General features: G+C 46.6%; 1 protein-coding gene across 1 annotated transcript in view; it reads left to right on the top strand.

Moving 5' to 3' along the window:
• CSMD2 (CUB and Sushi multiple domains 2) overlaps window positions 1–17010 on the top strand; it is a 545662-nt gene that overhangs the window by 415140 nt on the left and 113512 nt on the right. Inside the window, exon 26 of the mRNA XM_008156972.3 lies at window positions 12145–12347. Within this exon, the coding sequence (XP_008155194.2) occupies window positions 12145–12347 (203 nt within the window). The remainder of the gene's footprint in view (window positions 1–12144; window positions 12348–17010) is intronic.

The following is a 17010-nucleotide window of genomic DNA, read 5'->3' as shown; positions in this document are numbered from 1 at the left end:
GGTCCTAAATGCAGTGTCCTCATAAGAGGAAAGCAGAGGGAGATTTTATACACACAGAGTAGACCACGATGTGAAGACAGACACAGGAAATGGAATGGTGCAGCCACAAGCCAAGGAATGCCAACAGCCACCAGAGGCTGGAAGAGGTAAAGAACAGATCCTCCCTACAGACAGACTCCAGAGGGAGCATGGCCCTAACAAGAGCTTGACTTCAGCACAGCCAGGGATACCGATTTCAGACATCCGGCCTCCAGAACTGTGAAAGAATGAAGTCCTCTTGTGTTAAGTCACCAGATTTCCGGTACTTTGCTACAGCAGCCACAGGAAACTAAAACGGACATGTAATTTTGAACCTCCTAGATGTTCAGGAAAAGACTGTGCTAAGGATGATGACCATGAAAAGAGATATTTAATTGGAGTCTGTAGTCCCTGATTATATTGTCAGTGGTTTAGTATTGGGTATAGTAAAATCGTTTTAAGTTTCCTGTGTTACATAAGGCAGAGTGAAATAGTATATTATTTTTCTTAAATTTTATAATTAGAGAAAATGCAAGTTTGGGAGTATTTTTGAAAATGCTTAAAGATGCTTAAGAATTAGAAACAAAATTTGTAGTTTACAAATCACTGAAGAAAGTGGGAAAACTGCCCGGCTGGTGTGGCTCAGTGATTGAGTGTAGGCCCATGAACCAGGAGGTCACAGTTCAATTCCAGGTCAGGGCACATGTCCGGGTTGCAGGCTCGATTTTCAGTGGGGGGCATGCAGGAGGCAGCTGATTGATGATTCTCTCATCATTGATGTTTCTTTCCCTCTCCCTTCCTATCTTTGAAATAAATAAAAACATATTTTAAAGAGTGTGAAAACTAAGAAATATTACCAAGAAGAAAATAGTAAAAAACATATAAACAAAAGCATAAAATAGGGTGATGAAAAGAAGCTTGCATTAGCAATACTTGCTAACTAATATAAGAAATAACCCCCCAATCTCAGTGTTTTAACACAGTAACGGTTAATTTGTTACTCACTTTACAGTTCCATGCAGGGCCTTGGGGTGGGGTTGGAGTGTCTCTTCAGCAAAGTAATTCATGGCTCCAAGCCCCTTTTATGTGAGAGCCTCACCATCCTCCAGGGCTTCCTCGCATCTGGCCAGCTGAGGAGGGAAGAGAGAAAGCATGACAGAGAGGAACACAGCTTTTTAAGAGCCAGCGCTTCCTCCCACATCCCACTGACCAGAGCATGTATTACAGGTCACCTGGTCCTGAGGGAGGTGTGCCTAGGAGGAAAAGGATGCAAGACTCAGTGAACACATAACGTCGCCGCCATCAAGAACAAACATGAGTTCTGATAATAAGTGTCATTGACTTTTGTCTGACCACTACTGTGTGACATAGGAGGGAATGGGAGGAGGAGAGACAGCCCCTGGAGAGGCCAAGGTTACAGGAGTGCAGGATGGGCAGGTTGGTGGGAGAGTCCACGGACGGACATAGGGCCCAGAGCAAAGAGCTCTGAGACCTGGTTGAGGGTCAGCAGAGAACCAAGGTCAAGTGGGAGAGCAGAGTGCATGGCGCAGATGCTAAGCAAAGGGTCTGCGAAAGGGGTGGGCAGAATGGTGTGGGGGCATCCCTGAGAGAGGCCCCGAATGATGGCGTACAGGAAAGGGAAGCCTCTGTCGTTAGATGTGGAGGAATTACTGACCGACCTATGGGCAGGGAGGGAGCTGAAGGAGCCATGAGCTGGCACCCGCATGTAGAACTTCCATATTGCAAGGAAACTATTATCACGTTAAGTAAAGGGGGGAGGGAGGTGCTTCTAAACAGAAGAGCAATAAAATATTAAAAATAAACATTTGCAACAAAGGAATGGCATGAGAATACATAATAGCATGAGCCCACAGTATTGGGCTTTCTTAAAAAAAAAGTGAAAGTCAAGGGAAAAAGAAAACCTTAAATAGGACAGAAGGAATTACTTCACGTGATAAAATTCATAGCCCATAGTAATCCTAACAGTCATGAATCTTTATGCACCAAATAACCTACCAAGAAAACATAAAGCAAAATCTGTTGGAAATACATGGAGAAACGGACAGCCGTAGAGACTTAACAAATCTGTCTTAGTCAAGTAAAAATAAATAGAGCAAATATGGAAGTCGCTTTAGGTGATTTTACCCTTTATTGATTTTATACTATGAATCAGAGTCAGTGCAAGGCACTTTACATGTGATTTCATTTGCAGCCATCCTCTTAGCAACATCGCTGAATAGGCGACGTTCCTGCCATTTTTCAGAGGAGTAAACTGAGGCTCTGGAGGTTCCCCAATTAGCGATCACAGAACGAGTGTTTGAACCCAGATCTTTGCCTGCACAGCTTCTGGTTTTTTTTTACCACTTTGTTATAAAGCCCCTTCAGGAGACATGAGCTTTCATTTTATGGAAAATGTTTCTTCCAAGAAGGACAAAGGTGCATCTGCCTCTCACAGGGCAGGCTCTAGCTAATGACAGGCAGTCACAGGGTTTTCATTTACGGAGTGAGGATGGAGAGGCAGCTGGTCCAAGGTCACCAGCAGCTGAGAGTGCCGCACAGGGCAGCAGCCTAAGTCTTGCGATTGTGCACTGCCCCGACCTCCCAGAAGGCCAGCCGCTGCAGCAGCGTCAGTGACCGGAAGCCCAGGTTCATGCCTTCACTTATGAAAATAACAAAAGATTCTTTTCTTCCGTTGAATACCAGCTGGCTCTAGACGCCAAGGCTTGCTTTGGGCTGTCTTCTCCGTTTTTGTTCTCTGGGTGGCAGGATGCTTTAATTATTATTGTCTGCTATTATGATCATGGTTTAATTGTTTGTTTGCAGCTCAGTAGCTCAGAGGGGGGCATTTTATAAAACAAGTATTATTTTCTCCCTGTCATGTCCAGTGTCACTAAGGATAATTTAAGCTGCATTCTCATTTGGGGACAGGAGTGATTGCTGACCCTCTTCCCCCTACAGCAGCTGTTCGTTCACACACTATCTCCCCCCCCGCCCCCGCCCCCCATGTAAAGATCCGCCGTGATGGCCTGCATGGTGCAGCGTCCCGTGTTCATCCAGAGCACCCAGGCCCTTTCAGATTCTGGGGCCCAGTCAGAGGGCAAGGGAAATCGACATGGCAAGATGCATGGATTTCTTTTTCTCGTTCTTGCATATCTCTTGCAATGGATGCAGATGAACCCCCTGTAAGCCATGAGGTGGGCAGTCTCCCCAAAATGCCCAGTGTATTCAAGTTTCCTTCAGACTGAGAGAACTGAGGACTGGAACCCCAGAGGCAAGTTTTGTCTGTAGACAGCCCTAGAGAGGTGCCGGCTCCTCCGATGAGAATCCGGTGCTCTCTTCACTTCTTAGATTTAGTCAGGTGGTGGGTTAGTGGACAAGGACTGCTGGAACAGACTGAATGGCTTAAAATAGCGAGTTTATTTTCTCACAGTTCTAGAGCCTGGAAGTCCAAATCAAGGTGTCAGTAGGGCCGTGTTCACTCCGGAGACTCGGGAAGAATCTGTTTCATGTCTCTCCTGGCTTCAGGTGGCCACCAGCAGCCCTCAGCATCCTTTGGCTTGTAGGCACATCACTCCAGTCTCTGCCTCTACCTTCCCTGTGTCTCCTCAGTGTCTCTGTATCCAAAACTCCCTCCTCTTTCTCTTACAAAGACATCAGTCCTTGGACTTGGGGCCCACCCTAATCCAGTGTGACCTCATCTGAACTTGACTTCATTTCACAAGTGCGCTTATCTTTTGGGGGGAAGACAGTTCAACCCACTGAAGGTGGGGTGAGGGCGTTGCAGAGCAGGAACCTTCCAGGCAGAGGGGAGTCCCCAAAGCCAGAGAATAAGAGGAAAATGGGTGAAGGTGAGCAGAGTGGGAGAAGGCAGTTGGGGTGCTCAGGAAGGACTTGGTGGGCCCCCTAGAAAGTCTGGCTCTAATCTGTTGGGAAGGAGGAACCATGGCTGAGGCAGATGTGTGATTCAGAAAGATCTCCTGGCCCTGGCGGAAAAGGTGGATTGAAAGGGGGGCAGGGGGTCTGGACCCAGGGAGGCCAGGTACACTTTTTAGGCCTCAGTATATGCCGGTCCCCGTCTTGTGATCTCCTTCCTCTCTCTGTTTCCTTGTGCTTTTCTTTCTTCAAAACTCAGACACCTCCTTGATGAAGGTTTCCTTGCTTTTCTCCATTAGAAGAAGATGTTGTAAAAGAAAGGCCTTTGGTACCAGAGAGATGTGTTCTGAATACTGCCTCCAGCCCTTACTAGCTGTTGACCACCCCCCCACCCCCCTGCCCCTGCAAATTGCCTCAGTTAACCTCTGGGGACTTCAGCTCCCCCGTTAGCAAGATGGGAAAATAGACTCTAAATTGCAGGGGTTCTACGAGAACATCAGACAATATATATGCACATAGATTTGTCTGAAGGCAGCCCTAGAGAGGTGCCGGTATTTGGCTTCGTTTTCTCCCTCCCCCAGTTATTTGGAGAGCCCTGTTTATCCCACTCCTTTAGTACCTAGTGCACACATTATGATGCTTTGTTGGCTCTTTCAATAAGCAGCAGCAGCCTCCAGGGCAAAGACAGAGCCTTCCACGTTCCCACAGCTCTCGGCACCCCTGGGCACTCAACACGCTCAGCCTCTCTGTGGCTCAGAGAACTGAGTTCAGTATTTCAAAAGCCCAAAGAAGCCAGATGTTCACCTACAGGGGAACCGCGCAGGCAACCCAAGATGTCTGTCTGGGCCAAAATTAGTCCTATCCATCAGAACCTCTGATGAGCATTTTATACACTGATTCCTATAAGGTAACACAAGCCCTCGGTAAGAGTGCTCACAAATGTGGATGGTTTGACACAGCGTCTTCCCTGGCCATCATCCAGGATTTCTAATAGGGTCCCTAGGCTCCTGCAGAGGCCCCTCGATCCATTCTTGCCCATGCCAGTCCCTTCTCGCCCAGGCAGCTAGAGTGATCTTTACATGTAAATCGGTTCCATCAGGCCCCCGCTTAAAATTATTCAATGACTTACTTCCCTTAGCCTGTAGAATGACGTCCCGACTTTTCCCCGAGCCAAGGGCCCCGCCTGGCCTGACCTCTGCCTGCCTCTCGTGGCCTCAGTGGCCTTTCCGTGGCTCAAACCCTCCAGGCTGGTTCCCTTCCGGGGCCTTTGCCCATGCTGCCCTTTATGCACAGAAAGCTTCCTGCCGGCTCTTACCCTACCCTGCCCTCCCATTGGCTGGCTCCCTGTGAGCCTCTCATCTTGCTTAAATGTCACCTCGTAGAGAGGTCTTCCCGGCCACTCTGTCTAAAGCAGGTGCTCCCTCTCAGCATGGCGCTCTGACAGCTGATAATCTTTTAATGGGTTTGTGTATTCGGGAGTACTGCCTGTCTGCAGAAACAACTGGAAGATGACTCCCTGTCTGTCATCCTCACCATTATCTCCCAGCGCCCAGCACGTAGGAGGTCTTTAAATAAATGAATGCAGTAAGGTGTCTGGAACTGCAGCCTCTATACTTCCAGTTGCCAAGTTGCATTGCTTTTGCATGCAAAGGACCTTGGGCTGCCTCCTCCTGCCACTTCTCTTGACCTCATCAGTGCCAAGCCTTTGACTTTGTCTGATTAGCAGATCAGCTAAGCTGAATGCAGTGGGCTGGCATTTTTAATTCATGGTCTCAAATGTCAGCCCTTTACCCTTGTGTATGATTCCTATGTAAACTATTGATTACTGGCGGGGCCTCTTCCGTGCATGCCTGGCTCTCGGCCATAGCCTCTCCCTTCTGGAGATGTGAGCAGCAGCAGCAGGGAAAAGAGGGGAAGCATTAAACTCTAACCTAGACCATAATTTTATAATGAAATTCTGGCTCAGTTTCTAACCAGCCCTGACCTCGGGCAAGTTATTTAACCTCGCTGAACCTCCGTATTCTCAATTGTAAAGATAGAAACGATGCTGCCTACAAAATAAAGGTGTTGTGAGGATTAGGTGGGATAATGTGTGAGTGCCTTCTACACAGTGCTTGTTTCCTAACATGTTTTCTTTCATTTCCACTTAGTCTCCATATTCTTCCCTTTCACAACCTCCTATCAGACTGTCCTCCTGGGATTTTATTCATTCATTCATCGATGCACTGGCTCATTCATTCAATTACTCACCCTTAGGGTCTGTAGTCCATCTGAAACTGGAAGAAGGTAACACCCAAACTCTTCTAGCTAATTCTCGTTATCTTCCTCCACTCAATACAGCTCTTTTCCCTCTGACATCCTAACACCTGAATTTCACGGTGGGGGGGTCACCTTTATTCCCAGGCACCGTCACCTCCCCTCTGCCTCTGTGTCTTGTCCCATGTTATTTAATCTAAAGAAAACACACTCTCTTTCATGCCACCCCAAAATTCAGTCTTATTTCCCACTCCCTTCCCCGACAAGTCCCATCCATGAACCCCTCTTTTCCGAGCACGCGTGCAGCAGCACCGCACAGCTCACCGCCTGGTCTGCCCCTCTGCCGGGCTGCGGGTCTCGGTGCACGGAGTGGCCGCAGAGGGGAGGAAGGGGAGGAAGGGGTCGCCAGGATAGCAGCCGGGGCTCTTGTTTGCTCTGCTTCCTGGGAGCTCCTCCTCCCCCACGTGGGGCCCACTCACCAGCCTGTTCCCCGTAAATGCCTTGAACAGCAGCCCATCTGTCTTCACTCTGCCGGAAGCCCTCAGAGGGGAGGCTGCCGGGGGGACGAGAACACAACCACTGAGAAAACCCACACAGCGTCTGGTGCGCGGGAATCTCCACCTACCTCTATGACAGGGACCATCTAGGAAATCTGAGAGACTCGCTTGAATCCTAGTAGAACTAACTGGTGGCTGAAAATAAGGAGCACACACACACACATATAGTCAACAATAAATGTGTAATAAAAAATTACATCCAAGAAATGTAGCAAAGAAGAAAACCATAAAGTCACCAAAGTACATAAACTAAACCCTAAGTACGTTAAGATATCTACAGTGTTTCTGGCTGGAGAAAATCAGTAACCCAGAGATATCAGTTTGCCACAACTAATCCATAAATACGTTCAGTTCCAAATAAAATATTAGTAGGATATGTTTGAACTTGATCGCTGTAAAGTTCATCTGAAAGGATACATTTGGGAAATTAGCTAGGAAATTTTGCAGAGAAAATACAAAAGGAAACGCCCTGTAACAGTATCAGATTATGAGACTATGAAAACCAAAGTAAGCTGAGCAGCTGTGTTCACGGCATCACCAACACAACCCAATAGGCAGCGGAGGGAGCCCTGGAGCTGAGGAGGGTCTAAAAGCTGACCCACGGCCAAGGCGACATTTTACACCTGTGGAGGAACCTGGAAGGTTCAGTTCTGAGGGTCTTCTCTCCAGGGAGTCAGTGTACCGTCCCAAGTGTTGGGCACGTCTAGGAACTGGGGCTGCAATAGTGAGCAAGGCCTGGTCCAGCACTCGTGAAAATTATCTTCTACTTGGGGAGACGAGCAGCAAATACATGAATAAATGAAGTCTTGGCTGTAATAAATGCTAAGGAGGAAGTAAACAGCGTGTTATAGTCAAAATGTGGATGAGGTAACTTTACATAGATGTTGGGACAACTGAATGTGCATTTGGAAAAATAATGAACCTATAAACCTCCAAAATATGAAACAATACAAGTTCTGGGGAAATATTAAAGTTTTGCTTTTAAGCCATTTTGGGGAGAAGAGGAAAATGTGACGACCAGTATCCTTAAAGGAAAAGATTAACATGGTTGTGTATGTAACATGAATAACTTCTATCCCAAAATGTAAACAAAATTTAAAAGGAGAAAAGATACCAGATGCCAGGAGAAAATATTAATAACAAATATACTGTTCAGTGGGGATGTAAATTGATATAATCACTTAAGAGAATGACTTAGCTATATTTTCCAACATTTAAAAAATATATGCCCATTCTCCCCCCAAAAAGAGTTTGTCTACAAGTCAATTGAAATATTAACAGAAATGTGCAAAGCTATGAAGACAGAGTATTCCTTGCAAACTTATCTATAATAATAAAAGCGTAATATGCTAATTAGACCAAACAGCCAAACCACCTTCAGGACGACCTTCCAGACGAAGGTGGGGCTGCGAGGGCCAAGGCAAGCCGCCTCAGCTGCGAGGGCTGAGCCCCTTGCACAAATTTCATGCATCAGGCCTCTAGTGTAAAATATAATGCTAAAGCCATAGTGAAATATAATAGTGTTCTTTTCTGCAGAAAAATAAATTAATGTATATGCCCATAATACTGTATTCAGTGAAGAAAGAGAGTTGCACAATCACCATGTAAAATGTGCTTCCATTTGGGGGGAAATGTGTTTGTGCCCATTACAAAAAGGTCTGGAAGAACATGCACCAAAACTAAGACGAAGCGAAGAGCTCTGGAAAAGGAGGTTGGTTTGTGTGAAAGAGACTTTTTAAAAATTGAATACATCTGTATATTGTTTGCCTTTTTCTGCGTTGAGTACATCTTAAGATTTTTTTCAATTTTTTTTATTGATTAAGGTATTACATGTGTCCATATCTCCCCATTGCTCCCCCACCCCACTCCCATACCTGCCCTCCCCCCCCAGTGTCTTGCGTCCATTGGTTATGCTTATATGCATGCATACAAGTCCTTTGGTTGATCTCTTACCTCCCCCTGCCCTCCCCAGCCTTCCCGCTATAATTTGACAGTCTGTTCTATGCTTCTCTGCCTCTGTATCTATCTTTTTGTTCATCAGGTTATAATGTTCTTTATTATCCATATATGAGTGAGATCATGTAGTATTTTTCTTTTACTGACTGGCTTATTTCACTTAGCATAACATTCTCCAGTTCCATCCATGCTGCTGCAAATGGTAAAAATTCCTTTTTTAAAGCAGCGTAGTATTCCATTGTATAGATGTACCATAGTTTTCTAATCCAGTCATCTGTTGATGGGCACTTAGGCTGTTTCCAAATCTTAGCTATGGTGAATTGTGCTGCTATGAACATAGGGGTGCATATATCCTTTCTGAGTGGTGTTTCTAGTTTCTTGGGATATCCCACTTCTAGGAATATATCCCAAGAAACTAGAAACATCTTAAAATTTTTATAATTTAAAAGATATTTTTAAAAGGAGATGGTGATGAATGGATTGGAGCCTGGAATAGAACAAGGATGCCAGTGGATAAACAGGAAATCCAAATAAAGTCTGGAGTTGAGTTCAAAGTCATGATCCACAGTTGGTTTCTTGGTTGTGACAAATGTACCAGGGCAATGTGAGACGCTAACAATGGAAGAAAAGGTGAGGGGTTTATAGGAATTCTCTGTATTATCTTCACAACTTTTATGTAAGTCTACAATGATTCCAAAGTAAAATTGATTAGAAGAGAGAGATTTGCACAGGCTCTTAACCAAGGCAGCTTTGACAGTCGGAACCATTTTGATCTGGAAGATTTCAGGTTCCTACTGATCTCTGGCCAGCAGGCACTCGGCTCATGGAGAACCCTGCCTTGCCTCCTTGGGTTGTCAGGGATTAGCTGATAAGTACTAGTAGCTAATATCCCAAGTTCTACCCTTGGGAAACCAAGGTGTAGGCTCACCCTGGCACCCACCACAGCTGGGCCAGTGTCTCAGACACCCACAGCAACCCTGCTCTTTAGCACCTCCTTTTTTTAAGTCTTCATTTTTTAGAGCAGATTTAGGTTCATAGCAAAATTGAGAGGAAGGCACAGAGATTTCCCAGAAACCCACTGCCCTCACACAGGTAAGCCTCCCCCATTAACACCCCCCACAAGAGTGGGCCATTTATTACAGTTAATGAACCAAATTGACACATCATTATCACCCAAGACCCATAGTTTACATTAGCGTTTATTTTTGGTGTTGTATATTCTATAGATTAGGACAAATGTATAATAATATATTCACCATTATAGTATCACTAGAGGCCCGATGCACAAAATCCATGCAAGAGTAGGCCTTCCTTCCCCTGGCTACCAGCACCAGCTTCCTTCTGGCACCAGGGACCTGGGCTTACCTCGCAGCCCCAGCTTTGTCTGGAAGGACATCCAGAAGGACGTCTGGTCTAATTAGCATATTATGCTTTTATTATATATTATTATAGATAAGAGTATTTCCACCTCCCTAAAAATCCTGTGTGCTCCACGTATCTATCCCTCCCACCCTCCACCTATCCATCCTTCCCGCCCATCCAGTCCCTGGCAACCACTGATCTTTTCACTGTCTCCATAGTTTTGTCTTTTTCAGAGCGTCATAGTTGGAATCATACAGTATGTAGCCTTTTCAGGACGCCTTCTTTCACTTGGCAATATGCATTTAAGTTTCCTTTTCATGGCTTGATAGCACATTTATTTTTAGTGCTAACTAGTATTCCATTTTTTGGATATACCACAATTTATTCTTTCATTCACTTACTGGAGGACATCTTGGTTGGCAGTTATAAAGTATTATAAGCATCCAAGTGCAGGTTTTTGTGCGGACATAGTTTTCAATACATTGGGCTAATGTGATTGCTGAATTGTATGTTTGGTTTGGTAACAAACTGTCCAGCTGTCTTCCCAAGTGGCTGTGCCATTTCGCATTCCCACCAGCAATGAGCGAGAGCCCCTGCTGTTTCGCATCTTCGTCAGCTTTGGGTGTCCGTGTTTCCGTTTGGCCGTTCTAATAGGTGTGTAGTGGTATCTCGGTGCTGTTTTAACTTGTAGTTCCCTGGTGACATAGATGTGGAACAACTTTTCATATGTTTGCTATTTGTATATCTTCGTTGGCGATGTGTCTGGTGAGACTTTTAATCCATTTTTAATCAGGATGTTTGTTTTTCTTATTGTTGGGTTTTAAGATTTCTTTGTATATTTTAGATAACAGTCCTTTATCCAGGTGTGTCTTTTGCAGATAATTTCTCGCAGTCTGTGGCTTGTCTTCTTATTCCCTTGCCATTGTCTTTTGCAGAGCATACATTTTTAATTTTAATGCCTTCCAGCTTATCAGTTGGTTTCTCATAGGTCATGTCTTTGGTGTTGTATCTAATAAGTCACACCATACCCGAGGTCATCTAGGCTTTCCCCTATGTTATCTTCCGGGAGTTTTCGTTTTATGCTTTCATTTAGATCTGTGATCCGTTTTAATTGATTTTTGTAAAGGGTAGAAGGTCTGTGTCTAGATTCATTTTTTTTTTGCATGTGGATGTCCAGTTGTTCCAGAAGCATTTGTTGAAGAAATTACCTTTGCTCCATTGTATTGCCTTTGCTCCTTCGTCAAAGATCAATTGACTATATTTGTGTGGGTCTACTCCTGGGCTCTCTGTTCTGTTCCATTGATCTGTCTGTCTGTTGTTTCACCAATACCACACTGTCTTGATTGCTATAGCTTCATAGTAAGTCTTCACATCAGCCGCGTCAGTCCTCCAACTTCTTTCTGAAGAGTATCGTGTGGCAGTCCCAGGTCTTTCGCCTCTCCATTTAAACTTTAGAATCGGTTTGTCAATTGCACAGAATAACTTGCTGGCATTTGATTGTCTGTTTTTACCTATATCGTTTATCTTGCCTTCTCAGCATCCCCCGCACAACCTAGAATGACATGGGTGTAGACTCAGGGGTGGCTCTGGGAGCTGTTGTGTAGAACCGAGGAGGCTGGGGGTTGACAATGGCAACATGAGGCTCATGATAACAAACAAGATGCTGACCCTCCCCTCACCAGTGTGTTCAGTGGTTACAGCATCAGCCCATGCACCGAAGAGCCGTGGGTTTGATTCCCGGTCACGGGCACGTACCTCGGTTGCAGGTTCATCCCCAGCCCCTGTGGCCCATGTACAGGAAGCAACCAGTCAATGTGTCTCCCACGTGAATCTTTCTCTCTCCCTCCCTCCTCCCTTCCTCTCTCTTTGAAAATCAATGGGAAAAATATGCTCTGGTGAGGATTAACAATAAAAAAACGCTCAAAATCTACACCCCTCACCCTTGTCCCCATCACTAATGACAGCAGTGGGAGGAGCAAACTGGGTGGGAATTCTGAGGATGCTGCCAGACGCTGCCTCCTCTCCCTTCCCACGAGCCTTTTAGGTTTCTGACCTTCCCTACCCGATGCCCCGGACAGAAGCGGCTGGGCCCCGCCTGACCGCTGCCTCTTCTCCCGTTCAGGCTCCACTTCCTGGTGTTCGACACGGAGGAGGTCCACGATGTGCTGCGCATCTGGGACGGGCCCGTGGAGAGCGGGGTCCTGCTGAAGGAGCTCAGCGGCTCGGCGCTGCCCAAGGACCTGCACAGCACCTTCAGCTCGGTGGTGCTGCAGTTCAGCACCGACTTCTTCACCAGCAAGCAGGGCTTCGCCGTGCAGTTCTCAGGTCTGTGCTAGCCTTCCCCCGGCCCCTCTCCATCCGTCCTACTGCCTCGAGCCCCTCCTGCCCTCCAGCTCTCCACCCATGTAAAGATACTTATTGAGCATCTGCTGTGTGCCTGTTCAGATAGCCACGCTGCACTTACTCAGTGCGGGGAGTGGGGGGCACAGGCAGGTTAGTAGACACTTATGTACAAATTGATAAGCATATGGAGGAGAAATATAAACTACGATGCTCACCTTGGGGCATCCAGGAAAGATAATGTCCGAGCTCAGACCTGAAGATGAGTAGCAGTTACAGGAGAAAAGACAGTGTTGCCAACAGCGAACAGTCGGCCATGACATGGAGCTGGTCTTGCCACTGACCCGGATTTTGGAGCCTGTGAGGCCCCAATTCGATGAAAAGGAGAGGAAAGTTACCCTGGGTGTAAAGAGCACATGCACAGCACAGAGGCAGGGTAACCGGTTCAGACGCGAGGCTCGTCCCTGGGGCTGAAACACGGGAGCCGGGGAGGGAGGTGGAGAGTGGTTTGGGGTGCGGTTATGGAAGAGCCGATCTGACGTGGCGCACATTCCGGTTCTTAGTCTAGTAAAAGTCTGGAAGCCAAATGTGAGCAATCTAAATTCAATTAATTATGTACTGCCGGAGCCAATTATGGAGGAGCATGACAAAGAGCTGCGGAAGATGGGCAGTGCTCAGACGTCAAGTCCCAATATTAGATAATGTCTATGATTGGCCCTGCCTCTGCCTGTGATGCATCATCTCATCTCCTCTGAAGTGCCTCTCCCGTCACTCATCTCCCTGCACAAGTGACTCTGCCTCGGTCGGTGCTTGCGTTTATTATACAGCAGCTGTCTTCATTACCGTCTCCTCACTCCTCTGTCTGTCTGTGTGAGGGGTTTCCATGGTGATTCCGGAGCAAGTCTGCGTGGCACCTGTGCCGTGGCTTTGCCTCCACACTCTCAGCAGTTGGGGTGTCAGCTAAGGCTGGTTGGGTATATCCCTGGCACCAGTAGGGCTATAATGGAGTTATAGACCCTACACCTAGCGCCCTTCTGATCCATCTCCTCCATAGAGATGAGGGTGTGGGGCAAATGAGAGTCTCCAGCATTGAGTTCCTTTGTACTTTTTAATTTGCCCATTTAGCACTAATGCAGGCTTCCAGCCCAGTGAGGAATAGCTCCTTGCAAGGTTCATTGGGATCTTCTTCCTTGATCTTGGCACCCATTCCCCCATGGAGAGAGTCCCTGGGGGCCACTGAGTAGCACTGAACTCGTGTGAGATTAGGGTTCCAGCACGAGACAACAAGGGAGTCACTTTAGATAAGCATTTCCCAGCATCTGTCCCCTGGCGTTCCAGGGATTATTTATTGGTATTGCAGGAAAAAGAAGTTTGCACACCCGGCCAGTGTGGCTCAGTGGTTGAGTGTCGACCTATGAACCAGGAGGTCATGGATTGATTCCAGGTCAGGGCACATGCCCAGGTTGGGGGCTTGATCCCCAGTAGGGGTCCAACAGGAGGCAGCTGATCAGTGAGTTTTCTCTCATCAGTGATGTCTCTATCCCTCTTTCCATATTTGAAATCAATAAAAAATGTATTTTTAAAAAATATATTTTAAAAAATGCAGGATCAAGTGATGCTGGGAAGGTCCGTAGGTTGAGGCAGATCTAAAGAGGTTATCTGTATTTTGGGACCTCTCAGGACTCTCGGTGTGCTAATGCAAATAAATTCAGGAGGTGCCCGCAGGCCACAATTGCCAGGCATATCTGGCCGTGGATGACTTTTTTCTAAGCCATCTCAAGTGATTAGCATTTCGTGATACAAACTTTGGAAATTGCTGGAAGAAGCAATCGAAGGGTCTCCCAGCAGTGAAGAGGGTAGAATGCTAAAGAGACGGCTCAGTACACTCTGGGGAAAGGAGTCGTATGAATAATTAAACGAGACATGTATTTTCTCTGGCTCTGCCCACACCAATGAGTATGGCTTAAAAAAAAAAAAAAGCCCATAATTGTACCAATGAATTCCCCCACGGATCTGCATTATCTGACTTCCACTGCGTCCTCAGCGGCGCCACGTGGGACAGAGTCCCTGGGCGTCTCGTGAGCCGTGCCTTCACCCAGCAGCGCCAGTGCTTTCTCCTCGACATACTTTCCTCCTTCAAGGTTCATCTCAGAGGCCACTTCTTTCTAATCTCCCCGTTCAGAACACATCGCTGTAGACAATGGCACCTTCAGCACTTTACTTCTGTCTCTTCAGCACACTGTCAGTTCCAGACACTCTGCTTTACATGGGAGCTGGCCACCTGCTTGCCACCCCACAGAGAGCTCTGCGGGGCTGGGGACCACCTCACACCATCAACTCCTCCATGGGGTGCGCATGCAGCAGGTGCTCACTCACTGCCGCCTGCACAGTTGGCACACGGAGACATGGACTAATACATGGAGGATTTTCTCACACACGAGGGCTTCCTTGGTTGGGCAAGCCACCCTGGGCGTTGCTTAGGTCCGCAGAGAGGGGAGTGGGCAAAGCTAGCCAGCCTGGACTCCAGGATGGCCAGTGGTCTGGGTGTAACCGAGGTTCGGGAAAGGTTACCTCCCCTGTTGCTGTCATTAGTTAGCAAATATCAGGACTACTCTCGGGAAGAGAGAGTGGCTCAGCCCATGTTAACTTTATAGTATGTGTTTGACATGGGATTTACAGAAATGCCAGGGACGATTAGTGCCCGCTCGGCTTTATTAAGTAAACATGACTGTGTAACACCCAACATCCTATCTGTACCACGTGGGCCCAGCCTTTCCCAGAGGCTGTGCCAAGCAGCTCCAATTCAGGAGCATTAAAGAGGGAACGCGAGAACAACAAAAGGTGGAGAGGGAGCATAATCACTGCCATCTATTGAGCAGGCGCCACTTTAGGCTCTCCACTACATTCTCCTTCCCATGTTCACACAAACCTTCAGGTCTTATTAATCCATGTTGCAGATGTGGGCTCTGAGGCCCTGAGAAGTTTCTCATGCAAGGTCAATACCCCTGTGTCTGATTCCCAAATCCAGGCTCTTAATCATGGCACTCTGTTGCCTCCCATATAAATAATCTTTCTGAGTATGCTCAGAACAGTGAGCTATTTTCCCCCAAGGAATCATTAACATGTGCACAGTGCCCTGGAAAGCCAGAGATGAAAGCCAAGTCTGTTTTTACTGAGCACTGCTGTGTGCTGGGTACTGTTCTAGGCCCTGGGGAAACAGTTGGAAGCAAAACAGCCAAGGTCTCTGTTCCCATAGAGATAGATGCACACGTGTATACAATTAAGAGGCAAACAAATAAATTAGCCAGGTTATTACAGGTTGTGCTATGAAAGGAACAAAATGGGATAATGTGATAAAAGAGATGGAAGCAGGAGTAAAGAATGAGCCCAGAAGAAGAGAATCAAAGAGACCTGTCTGAAGAGGGGATATTGGTGCTGAAAACTGGATGACAGGATGGAGCTGGCATAGGATCTGTGGCAAGATCATTCCTGGCAGAAGGACCAGCCTGTGCAAAGGCCCTGGGGCAACTAAGGAAGGGGACTGTGCCTGCTGTGTTGGAAGAAGATTTTACAGCTATGGCTGGAGCACAGTGATAGAAGATCACCAGTGCTGCTAATAATTAAAACGGAACACAAGCGAAGAATAGGTTTTAAAATGTGATCTGAACAGGGGAGGGCTTCAGATAGGGTAACATATACCAGGCTCTGTGGGCCATATGACATAACAATGCCACTGCCATTCTAGCACATAGACAATATGTCAGCAAATGAGCATGCCTGTGTTCCAATTAAACTTCATTGACAAGAACGGGCACAGAGCCAGATTGAGATGCAGGCCTCGTTTGCTGTATACTGTCTTAGGCGTTGTTAGGTGTCAGGTGTTAGAATACTGTAACTCCGGACTCTCCGCACAAGCCTGGGTCTTATACTTAGTGATATGCGTGTGTACGGTTGCCCCGGGCTGGCGCTTCTTGGACTTTTCCACTGAAGTCTCTGAACAGCAGAAGGGAGTGGATGCCTATTTTCAGAAGATCCGGAGGGTGTAGGAAGCAAAAATCTCTTTGCGGCTTCATGGTTTTGCTTAAAAACGAGTATGAATTTTACATCCTACTCCATAATAAACTCACTTGTTTTAGTATAAAAGTTATTTTCCCCAAAATTTTAAAGAAAAACTGACCCTCCAAATAAATGAATGTTATTGATCCTGTGGCCTCCAAAACCTCTTGTCCCCGGGTCCTGCTGACCCGTCTGTGAACGATGCCATCGTGGGAACCGTGGCAGCAGCTGGCTTGTTGCAGCTGCCTCAGAATCCTTCCTCTGGACTTTCGTGTACACCATTTCCTTTGGTGCACTTCCTCAGGCTTCATTCATTCACTCACTCATTCGTTAATTCACTTATTCCTCCCTTCCGTCGTTCACCAGGTATTCACTTAAAACATCTGCTTTGCATCACACTAGCTTAGGTAGTAAGACTGCACGCAGCTCCCAAATCCCTGAGTTTTTTGAATTTTTAGTACATCTCAGTTACTTATGCTTGTTTTGACCTCTGCTTTCTTACAAACAGTGGGTTTGTTTTTAGTTCCAGACTGATGAGTCTTTGGTTGTTTGCCACGCAAGAGAGACTATGGGTTTCACCCGCCTGAGTAAT

This window comes from Eptesicus fuscus, chromosome 9 (assembly GCF_027574615.1).
Source record: "Eptesicus fuscus isolate TK198812 chromosome 9, DD_ASM_mEF_20220401, whole genome shotgun sequence".
NCBI classification, from domain to species: domain Eukaryota; kingdom Metazoa; phylum Chordata; class Mammalia; order Chiroptera; family Vespertilionidae; genus Eptesicus; species Eptesicus fuscus.
This window is presented reverse-complemented; position numbering and strand designations above follow the sequence as displayed.